The sequence below is a fragment of the Scylla paramamosain genome, chromosome 9 (assembly GCF_035594125.1).
Source record: "Scylla paramamosain isolate STU-SP2022 chromosome 9, ASM3559412v1, whole genome shotgun sequence".
NCBI classification, from domain to species: Eukaryota; Metazoa; Arthropoda; class Malacostraca; order Decapoda; family Portunidae; genus Scylla; species Scylla paramamosain.
Window position 1 is genome coordinate 16,837,501 of NC_087159.1, and position 12,668 is coordinate 16,850,168.

Sequence of the window (12,668 nt, forward strand, 5' to 3'; positions counted from 1 at the left end):
TTGGAAATGAGTGTTTTCTTTACATTCATTAGTGATACAAAGAAAAAAAAAATTGGAGTTCGCATAAATGACTATCTTTTGACAAAACATCATATTTTGAGCAGGAAAAGAAGAAAAAAAAAGTTCGAAAAACAGACCCGGTCATGATCGAAATATCTACCCTAATACATCAATGCCTGACACTCCCAAGATCCCCTGTGGTGGGGCTGCCGGTGGTTCTACAGGTCAATGAACCGGCCACTGAACTACACGTATAACTTTTGACCCCAGATGGTTATCTAACATAAAGTATACAGCAAGCTATGGATTGGAAAGACAAGTGGATGGTGTCTTCTGTTCACTGTGGTCTCGTGTGAGTGTCACATGTTAAATCTTCCCGCTGCTTGAGCCTCTCCCTTACACACCTCGGCCTGGGTCTCTTCCTGAAGTCCAGATCTCCGCCAGCAATGTACCCGACTGGATTAACGTCTTTGGCTACACTTCCCTCCTCAGGACCCTCGCCATCATCGTAGAATTCGTAGTATTGCATGGGGACAAGCACACACTACCTATGATTTTCGAGAGGGGACGAGAGCCGCTAAACGGAGATTGCTACAGGTTCGACACAACTTGCCTCGGCGTGGTTGCCAAGGAAGCAAGACACTTAACACGCTCGGCTCGAACAATTTTTGTAGCATGTTACATTCGACTAAATTAGTTATACTGCTGTACATGGAGGTATGGCTAAGCTGGCACAGAAGGCCAGCACCTAACTCACTAGCGAAAGACCCCAACTGTAATTATAATATATAACGGAATCAACGTACTTTAATATAGGCACCGCATTCTCTCTCCATTGTGACACCATAGATCAAGCAGACAGCATTTAAATATAATAAAATATCCTATTAGCTCAAGGAAACAGTATCAATAATCAAGAATAGAATTTAGGAGTGATCTAGGAGAGGAACACGTATTATAGTTTGATTTCGCTTGTAAATAATAACTCCACGTCCCTGTAGTACGTCCATTCTGTTACAGATTTCTCCTGAATCCTGCTGGCAGTGTTGCCAGATGGGATTGGTGAATTCTCAGTAGATTTTACTAAAAAAAAAAAATCAGTAGGTTGGAAAAACTTTCCGGTAGATTTTTAGTATACCTCTTATGGTACTTGAATATATATATATATATATATATATATATATATATATATATATATATATATATATATATATATATATATATATATATATATATATATATATATATATATATATATATATATATATATATATATATATATATATATATATATATATATATATATATATATATATATATATATATATATATATATATATATATATATATATATATATATATATATATATATATAAATGTGTGTGTGTGTGTGTGTGTGTGTGTGTGTAACTACTGTGGGTGTATTTACATAACCTAAACACTGGACGTGGGATGTATTTTATATTATCTACCAAAGGTAGAACTAATTTAAATAATGTATTTTCATTTCATCTCTTTGGTTACAAACTAACGATTTTTTTTTTATTGGAAAGGTTTATTGTTACAAAAGAATATACAACTAGAGCTAATCATGCTGGCAATCCCGCAGACAGTTTCTACTAGGGTTTCCTGTTTTGGGGATTTTATAGCATCCCGGGATTCCGGGAAAAATCAAGACATTTCCCGGGATCCCGGGATTTCCCGTAGCAGATAATGTTTGCTAATGTTTACTCCTTCTCTATCGTAATTCGTAAATGAACCTCAGTAGAACTTCTTTTTTTTTTCAGTAACAGGAGCGACTCAAGGGCACAACAAAAGACAGAAAAAATACGCTGTTACTTACCCTGTGAAAGTGTGAAATAAGTATTTTTAAATGACATAGAGTTTCCTAATACGTATAGAATATGAATTTTTGCATATTACCATATCCATATAGAAGCTTGGCCAGTAGCACTGGCCACCTCCACTGACCCCCATCAAGCCATCCTGCTCCACAAGACTGTAAACTACACAGAAAATGAAACTATGGAATAACTTTTGCATATATTCAATAACATATGTAAAATAATTTGAACACCATATTCCACAAAACCTAAAAAGTGAATAAATAAATAAATAAATAAATAAATAAATAAATAAATAAATGAAAATACTGAAAGTTCCGAAATGCCCTGAAATTAAAGAAGAGTAGATATTATCTGGTATTTTCCCAGTGTATTTGAATAAAGCTGAAGAAAATAAAAATTCTGTAATGCACATACAAAATCATAAAAAGAATATTTGGAATTTAGGCCCAACTTTCCAGACATGGTAAACGAAAAGAGGGAAGTGGGACTTTAAACACCCAATGCTAGAGTATGGAATGGCCTGTAGATTAAAAAAAAAAAAAAAAAAAAAAATCACAGCTGCAAATGCAGTCATACACCCTAAGAATTATTTTTGAAATAACTCTTCAAAAAGCACAAATAGTCAATACTACGATCACTGAGCTTTGATCTTAGTTTGGTAATAAAAAGGCCAGCTGCTGAAAAAGCCCTTTCAGATTCAACTGACGTTGGTGGTACAGAGTTGAGAGCCTGGAACAATTTTTCTAAATTCTGTGTTCTGTCCCCAGTTGCCTCAAATACACTGAATTCCTTCCCAATGTAGTTACATTCACTTCTCTTTTTTGTACTTTGTGTCTGAATCTGATCTATGGCTGCCTGGAGTCTATCAGTGAGTGAGCTTTGTTGATTTACAGATGTTTCCACATTATCACTAGTTGTAGCTTCTTCATCACTTACTTGAAACAGTCTTCCTAACAGCTGTTTAGCTGACTCCACGATGGCAGACTTACGGGGTAAAGCTAATGGTAATCTTTCCTCACAGCTGTTATAAGCCTTACCACAATGCAGGTATTTCATAAGGCCTACGAGAACCGCACTCCTTTCATTTATTCTGCTATAGAGAGAATTTTGCAGCTTCATTGAAAATGATGACTTTTGTTCATTCAATTCTTTCAACATGAATGAAAACACACCTTCAGCACTAAGAATAGTTGTACCTCTGCATCCCATCCTCTCTGCCCCTAGTTTCACTGGTTGCAGTGCTGTTACTAAGTCATTCAGCACTTTTAATTCCCCATTTGTGATGTTCATTTCCATATTACAGTCAATCATAGCTTTAGCAACTGAGTTTTTTACTTTGAGAAATCGCTCTAGCATGTCTAGCAAGCTGTTCCACCTTGTCTTTGAGTCGAGTTTTAGCATCAGTTCTTTGCCATATTCACTAACAACATACATCTGCAGCTTCTCATTTCTTGTGGGTGATTTTCTAAAAATCTTTACAATTTTCCTGACTTTGTTGATGGTGACAGACAAATCTATGTTCCCTACTTCATCATCTTCCAGATCCTCTAACCTAATATTTTCCAAATCCTCATCTGATACCACCTCTATCATACTACTCAACTCTTCTTCCTCTGGCACAGCTTCCACATCATCAGCTTCCTCTTCTTGGAGATGGGTAACATTTCTCCTTTCCAAACTAACTAAGTTACCATCTGTTTCCTTGTAAAGAACATCACAAACAGCAAGATGTATTCCATGAGCATAACACATGTGATGACAGGTCTTAATCAGTTTGCCAAATTTAACCATGACGCTGGCTCCATCAGTTACACATGCAACTACATCTCTTTCCAAGTTTACCTGAAACTCGGCTAACTTATTCTCAACTACCTCAACTGCAGTCTCTGCTGGTAGTGAACCTGTAATTCTAGCCATTCCTAGATTCCAAAAGGTATCACTAGTATGTAAATTTATGTTCATGTATCTCTTGCTTTTTAGTGAAGTATACTCATCAAGAGATAATCCAAACCTAACCCCAACATTCTTCCTTTTGTTAATATCAAATATCACCCTTTCTTTTGCAACATTGTACTGCTTATGTACAAGATCCATAACAAGAGTTGGACTTTGAGGCAATTTGTATCCCCTTGCAAGCATTGATGTCTTTATGAACTCACTCTTGGCAATGGCATTTATGGAAAATCCATCTACTGCAGCTAGCTTCCCAACGATTTCTTCCTTCGTCTCCTCCTTTTTAAAAAAAATCAGTCATTTTCTGTTGCACAGAATTCCTCTTCACCTCACTCGTATCTTTATCATGAGACCTGTCTGAAGGACGTTTGAGATTTTTTGTTTTTTCAATTGAATGTTTGCTCTTGAGATGACGGATCATACCACTGGTAGACCATCCTCTGCACTTTATAACTGCATGACACTTTTTACATCGTGACGATTCTTCACATTTAAGTTTTTCAAAATATTTCCATGCATAAGACTCAGTACTGGTTGTTGCTTCTGCCTCGTCTGCCATTTTAATGGTTATGTAGAGTAAATCACCTGAAAAAAAAAAAAAAAATCATTCTCTATATTCCCTATAAGGATGTTGTTGTCACAATAAATCATATCCATGTGAGAGACCCCGTATTTGTAGTCTGTAACACGAAAATTCAATAACGAACTCACATTCAGAGACACAGTTATGAGGAACAGGCGACTTATTTTCTAGTTTTTACACTGTATTATTTCAGGCTCACCCCACCGAAGTAGAATTATGGTAAGGACAAAGGAATGAGGATGTTAGCAATCAGCATGAAGCAGGCCACAGGAAATAATTTCACATTACACAATTAACACACGTTACACACCTTCACGCAGGGATAGAATAGAACAGACTAACCTGACTCAGCGCCAGAAGCCCACCAAAGCAAAGAAGTGTACGAGAACGGTACGTGTCGTCGCTCGTCAGCTGATTCAGCTCATCGCTGTCTCGCTTCCAGCCCAGGCATCTCTCTCTCTCTCTCTCTCTCATACATTTTCGTATTTTTTAGCTGACATAAGAAAAAAATAATAAAAAGAAGTTTCCCGGGATTTCCCGGGATTTCACATATTTCCCGGGAAGGAAAAAAAGCCCATTTATGGCCGGGATCCCGGGATCCCGGGATCTCGGGATCCCGGGAAGGAAACCCTAGTTTCTATAGTTTTAATCTCTTCTGGTACACAAATTACTAAGATACCAAAACAGGAACATTTTGATCTAGTTACAATGCATAAATGAAATGGATTAAACTTCACCAAACATGAAAAATATTATCTGAAAGAAATTAACAAAAGTGACATTCGAGAGGTCCCAAACTGTAGGTAAATAGCATTAAATTTGAAATATTAAACATACATTTAAGCCATAAAAAGTATGCAATCATTTGATTCCAGAATCATTAGATAGGAAGCAAAACATTTAATCCTCATCACTGGCATCATCATCTTCCGTGCCTTTATGATCAATACAAGATTTTTTGTACATATCACTATTCAACCCTTGTTTTAGTCCTTCTGTTATTTTAAAACTATGACAATTAGCATTATTGTAGCCGCACCGGCTGGGCATCAATTGGCTCTCAGGTGATCTGTTTTACTGATCACACCCATCATTAAACACTTTCAACATATTACAATATTCATTAACAATACATGCAATTAACTTGGCACTATGACAATCAGTTTTTACTACAAAATTAAAGTATTTACCTCAGTCACCATCCTGCCCGTTCTTTGTCTGAGCACGACGTGGCCATGAGTGATGCCCGCAGGCAACCAGCGGGTTAACCCCACACTACCAACAAGTGAGCATTGGCTTCGGTGCTTAATATAGCATTGAATACTGATACTTACACGTATTACACGTTTTCATGCAAACAGAAAACTATTGAACATTTCACTTATAAATGCCGAGGAATAATGATATGAGGTACATACGCTTTACATACAGTAACATGGCTTCCCTAAATTGTGTAACAATTTACCTTAAATTAACATTAGTATGTACCTTAAAACTAGGATTAGCACATAATATGTTTTGTTACACTGGCTCCTTGGCGGGGATGCTCCGGTCTATTATTATGCATTACCTTCTAACAGCAATACTAGACTATGTATTGGCCTCTCTATGATGGTCCTGTTTGCCTTTATGTGTCTTCCCTGGTTGTCGAGATTACAGTCTGAAACCAGGACCTTAACCTTTCTTACTTTCTTCTCAAAAATAGTCTGGAATGACTTATAAATATTCAAGATTAATTCACAAACATGAACTACTACCAAAAGAACGACACCTTATTAGATTTCATTAAAAAATAAATGTTGCTACATTTAGAAATGCCGCTACTTAACGACATTTCTACTCCTAGGAGTAACTTTTACTCTGAAAGTAAAAGTTGCTTTTAGGAGCAACTTTTAGGAGCAAAGTTGAGGATAAGAGCACTTCTAGGAATGCTCCTAGGAGTACTCCTATGTCTTTATTAATACAGGCCCTGGGCTCAACAGACTACTGAGAGAAAGAAGTGTAACAAAACACTGTCACACTGACACTCCTGTCTTTATCACTCACACTGAGGAGCACTGCAGGATGCGAGGCACACTAACATGCTACAGTGCAAGATTCACACCAACGGGCCTCACTCAGCTGTCTCTATCACCTCACAGTACAGCAGCACCACACAACACACTACAGAGTCACAGCTTACCAATAGCGTCGCACCAGTGTTTCCTCCAGTAATCCACACCATAACAGACCACGCAGGTGTCGCACACACACCTCAGCATCAGATACTCACTGTCTCAGACTGCCAGGACACACAATCCTCACTGCATGCTTCAGGATGCAGTCATGTAGTGGCAGCAATGGGCGACTAGCGTTGTAGCGTAACACAAGGGGAGCATATTGCAGACTGTCAGCACAGGTGATGTTTAAGCGGAAAACGGCCGCTTTCTCTGTCCCTCCATGATCGGCCAGCACACTGCTGCTTTCCTGACCAATAACCTACCATGTCACTTCCGGTCTCTAGGCTGCCTCTACTTGCAGCCACTGCATCATTGCCAACACCTAACTTCACTAACCGGCCGCACAGTGCTACCAACATCACCCATCCTCCATGTAATACTATACATATATATATATATATATATATATATATATATATATATATATATATATATATATATATATATATATATATATATATATATATATATCATAGTGGTGTAGTCTATGATATATGTGTATGTGTGTGTGTGTGTGTGTGTGTGTGTGTGTGTGTGTGTAAGAAAAAGCAGTGTCAATCCCATTAGTTATTACAATTTACAATATAAAGTGGAAGCTTGGTTCTCGAACTTCGTTCCTGAATGTCATTTGAAATCCGAAATATTCGAAAACCGAAACTATTTTCCTCTTAGGAATCAATGCAAAATGGATTAATCCGTTCCCAGACCAGTCTACACTTTCTTAGCAGCTTATGACAGACGCTCCCACAGCCAAGATGGCTGCTTCACAAAATCTCCAGCTCACAAATTATTTATCCAGAAAAAAAATTATTGAATGAGCTTAATGACACAGAACTCATCAGAAGATACTGTTTACAGAAGGACACATAGAGGAGCAACACACTTAACGACAAAATGAAGGTGATCACAGTACTTAGATATCTTGCTGTTGGGAAAAACCTATTGTAAAAATGCATTTGTATAGTAGTAATGCTGTTTGAAGTCATTGAGAGAGCCATAGGTGGCTTGGGATTACTCCTGAGCGCCGAAAACTGCTTGTTTACATCAAGATTTTTCAACGGGATCAAATTTCTCTTATTTTAAAGATTGAATTACTGTCTTATATTCTGTGTCTCTCCTCCAAGTATATAAAAACGAAGTAAATATTTGTAGGAACTATAAATTAGTAATAAACGGCAGCTGCTGCTATGTCTTTTAATATCTGAAATCAAGTAACTTATTATTAGATAAAGATTATTAGATTAGATTATTAGATAAAGATATCACGCAAGTTTCTAAGACAAAATTTCTTGGAGTCACATTTGACAATAATCTTACCTTTAAATATCACATATCAAACCTTTGCCTAAAATTATCTAGATCAATAGCTCTATTGCTGAAAATAAAAAACTTTGTTCCAGTGGAAATTATGAAAATCATGTATTATGCCCATATATACCCACACTTAACCTACTGTAATCCAATTTGGTCCACTACCTACCCATGTCATCTACAAAATCTAAACATCCTCCACAAGAAAATTATTAGAATCATGACTAATAGTGACTTCCTCCAACACACACCTCCACTCTTTAAATCTATGAAAATCCTTCAACTCTCTGACATATCAAACTTCTCTATTGCATCATACATGTTCAAATTGATAAATTCCAACAACAACAATACCCTGACCCTAACTCATAACCACTCCACACGCTACAGGCATTCTCTACAGATTCCCCATCATACCTTAACTCTCTACCAACACTCTCTAATGTATAAAGGTCCCAAAATATGGAATAGCACCCTGTCACATATAAAAAATTCATTAAGCGTAAATATCTTTAAGAGAAAACTAAAAGAATATTTATTGTCTCAATACTGACACATCTTGTACTTCAATCAATTTTTATCAATATCAATTATTTTGTTTCTTGGTATTGTAACCAAATAGTTCATATCCAATGTAACTAAAATAGTTTATATCCTCTAGTATATATACATATTTATTTCTGTTTGTTTAATTATTCTCAAAACAAATATTTGCTTGTTTATAATCAGATTCCACTTCAATTTTCTCTATTTCTCATGTATAATTATGATTTTTCTCCTTTCCTTCCTGTTCTTGCAAAGCCATTTATCCCTAAATCTTTTGTTATTGCTATTTATTTATTTTTTTTTACATTTTCTTCAATTAGATTTTTAGTTTAGTGTTGTTTTACATTTCAGTATTAAGTAGATATTAAGTGTGCCCAAAAAGCTTGTGCTTCATAAGGGGCTGTTTGTCTTTCAATTAATTGTACCTTAAGCTTATATATGTACTACAGACAAACATAATAAAGTGTTTAAAGTGTTTAAAGTGTCTTTGTTTTAGAACCGAATTTGGGTACCGCAACCGAAGCGCTTCAATAATTAGTTCAAAATTTTGTTTGAAAACTTATTTGTTTCGAAAAGGGAGGCGTTTGGTAACCAAGGTTCTACTGCATATTCATATCGGTTACCTATGAACATTATTGTATAGTATCTATCTATCTATCTATCTATCTATCTATATCTATCTATCTGTATCTATATCTATATTTATCTATCTATCTATCTATCTATCTATCTATCTATCTATCTATCTATCTATATTCTAAGTGAACAAATAGATAGGAATAGTGAGATGCTTGATGAGTTTGTGAATGAGATGGACCTAGAAAACCTGAATGAGACCCTGGCAGAAGAATGAGTGACTTAAATGTGCTAGGGAGGGGACCACAAATGTCCCCAGGTCGGACGGCCCTTCTGACAACGACCGTAAGTGTCTTGACACCCCCTTTCAACTTTTTCTTCAATAACTTCTGCAACATTCGAAAACTACTGTCCTACTGCTTTAATTTTCTGCCTATCTAAAGTGTTTGAATCTATCCTCAACGGGAAGATTCTTAAACATCTATCACTTCACAACCTTCTATCTGATCGCCAGTGTGGGTTCTGTCAAGGCCGCTCTACTGGTGATTTGGCTTTCCTTACTGAGTCTTGGTCATCCTCTTTTAGAGATTTGGGTGAAACTTTTGCTGTTTCCTTGGACACATCAAAAGCTTTTGATAGAGTCTAGCACAAAGCTTTGATTTCCAAACTACCTTCCTATGGCTTCTATCCTTCTCTCTGTAATTTCATCTCAAGTTTCCTTTCTGACCGTTCTATTGCTGCTGTGGTAGACAGTCAGTATTCTTCTCCTAAATCTATTAACAGTGGTGTTCCTCAGAGTTCTTTCCTGTCACTCATTCTCTTCTTATTATTCATTAATGATCTAAACCAAACTTATCCTATCCACTCCTACGCTGATGATACCACCCTGCACTTTTCCGTGTCTTTTTTATAGACGTCCAACCCTTCAGGAAGTAAACATTTCACCCAGGGAAGCCACAGAACGCCTGACTTCTGGTCTTTCTAAAATTTATGATTGGGGCAGAGCAATCTTGGTATTGTTCAATGCCTCAAAAACTCAATTCCTCCATTTTACCAACTCGACACAACCTTCCAGACAACTATCCCCTCTTCTTCAATGACACTCAACTGTTCCCCTCTTCTACACTGAACATCCTCGGTCTGTCCTTTACTTATAATCTGAACTGGAAACTTCACATCTAATCTCTGCTAAAATAGCTTCTATGAAGTTAGGCGTTCTGAGACGTCTTCGCCAGTTTTTCTCACCCTCCCCTCCCAGCTGCTAACTCTGTATAAGGTCATTGTCCGTCCATGTATGGAGTATGCTTCACATGTCTGGGGGGTACCACTCATACCGCTCTTCTTGACAGGGTGGAATCAAAAGATTTTCGGCTCATCAACTCCTCTCCTCTAACTGACTATCTTCAGCCTCTCTCTCATCGCCGCAATGTTGCATCTTTAGCTGTCTTCTACCGCTATTTTCATGCTAACTGCTCTTCTGATCTTGCTAACTGCATGCCTCCCCTCCTCCCGCGGCCTCGTTGCACAAGACTTTCTTCTTTTCTCACCCTTCTTCTGTCCACCTCTCTAATGCAAGAGTTAACCAGTATTCTCAATCATTCTTCTCTTTCTCTGGTAAACTCTGGAACTCCCTGCCTGCTTCTGTATTTCCACCTTCCTATGACTTGAATTTCTTCAAGAGAGAGGTTTCAAGACACTTATCCTTCAATTTTTGACTACCGCTTTGGACCCTTTTCTGGGACTGGCATCTCAGTGTTTTTTTTTTTTTTTTTTTTTTTGGAGGGGGGTTTTTGTTGCCCTTGGCCAGTGTCCCTCCTACATGAAAAAAAAAAAAAAACTTCATGTCGTCCTTGATCAGTTCTTCATTTTCATTCATCTTGAAGTGCTTCCTTAGAAGAGAGAATGACATGTGGTATTTTTTACTAGTTGCTCGCATGGAGGCGCCATCCTTTATCTCTTTCACAGCTAGTTCAGTTGTTGCCTTACTATATTACTTTTCCACTTTCTTGCAAATCCTGGGCATCTTAACAGTTTACCTACATACATGTTGACTCGATGACTGCTACGTTACTACTGATTTGCAAGCTAGGTTATGCTGTCCATTAATTTGTTTCAACAGGACATCCCATCCATCACTCTGTGACACTCACTACTCAGACAATATTGAGCATGCAATGGGAGTACAATACAGGATGGGCAATAAAAGATCATAATATATAGGTAAAAGATCATCATATATTGGTAAAAAGAAATCAATAATGAGGTAAGAAAAAATCACAAGTAATTTTTTTTACCCCATATCAGCATATCTGAGGGAAAAAAAAAAAAAAAACTCACTCTCAAGGGTGGGATGGAGAAACAGGGCGAGACAGAAGGAATGCAGAGGGCGTCCACTGACTTATCTTACCCCACACTTAGCTTGGCAAACTGAAAGGAGAAACAAAAAATCAGTTTGTGCGAAGATTTAAAAAATTTTGAGGATTTTTTTTTCTGGCGTTCTTGATAAATAATATGATGAACATATCGATGCGACTGAAAGTATGTATTATGCATATGATACTAACTGTAGGAAGGTAAGCTATCTATATATGACAAAAAAATGTAATTGATCATAAACACGAGATTCGTTCTTACCCCACCTATCCCTTTATTTTTCTTACATAATTTTAATATATATATATATATATATATATATATATATATATATATATATATATATATATATATATATATATATATATATATATATATATATATATATATATATATATATATACACACACACACACACACACACACACAGAGAGAGAGAGAGAGAGAGAGAGAGAGAGAGAGAGAGAGAATTACTCAGCGTTGCTTTGTGGCGAATGACACGTGTGCCTGGCAGGCAGCCAGAAGAGACGAGTCTCACACTAGCCATAATATTTTGGCGAGCCTTTATACGATGGGAAATTTCACGACAGCGGTGCAGTCTTGATCTTGATCTTGATGTTCTAGATTGTACAAATGGTTCGGGATCACTCCTAAGCCAGGCCTTTGGATCGGCAATTTCTGTAGAAGGGAAAAAAAAAAAAAAACGAAACGAACAGTTTCGTTTTTTCTCTACACTAATTTTTCTTACATCTGGCACGCCACATTCTCTCCAGAAACTCTTTCACCGCCTCAATCATCCTTTCATTCGCCTCTCTACACAGTCCCAGTAACAACACCATCACTCCTTTCCTGTCTTCTCCACTCTTTCATTTCTATCATGCATTAACTCAGTACCACTTGCGTCATCTCTCTCCTGTCTGGCATACTTCACACACTTCAGCACCACATGTTCCACCGCCTCATCCTCTCCCATGTCACACATCTGGCACACTTTGCTGTGGGACTCAGACCATCTGTAATTCCTTGCATTCACATCCATACACTGTGCCCTCGCTCGGAAGAGAAGATCACCGCCCAAGCTTCCATCATACCACCTTTCATACCTTGGGGCCTCTTTCTTCTTGTACCATCGACCAGGGTCTTCTTTCTTTCCATCTCATTCTTCCATTCATTCCGTTCCACACATTTCACTTCTCTGTCTGTCTCATTCTTCCATTTTTTCACATCCCATTCAGCTCCCACTCTTTCTTCTCTTGTTAC

At 37.3% G+C, this 12,668-nt stretch overlaps 1 protein-coding gene across 1 annotated transcript in view; it reads right to left on the reverse strand.

The window, feature by feature from the left end:
• The window catches only part of LOC135103254 (dnaJ homolog subfamily C member 22-like), a 46,143-nt gene extending 33,753 nt beyond the window's left edge, over positions 1-12,390 (reverse strand). Inside the window, exons 1-3 of the mRNA XM_064009299.1 lie at positions 12,303-12,390; positions 11,443-11,462; positions 6,656-6,861 (exon numbers count right to left, since the gene is read on the reverse strand). Of these exons, the coding sequence (XP_063865369.1) occupies positions 6,656-6,861; positions 11,443-11,462; positions 12,303-12,390 (314 nt within the window). The remainder of the gene's footprint in view (positions 1-6,655; positions 6,862-11,442; positions 11,463-12,302) is intronic.
• Positions 12,391-12,668: the final 278 nt, after the last annotated feature.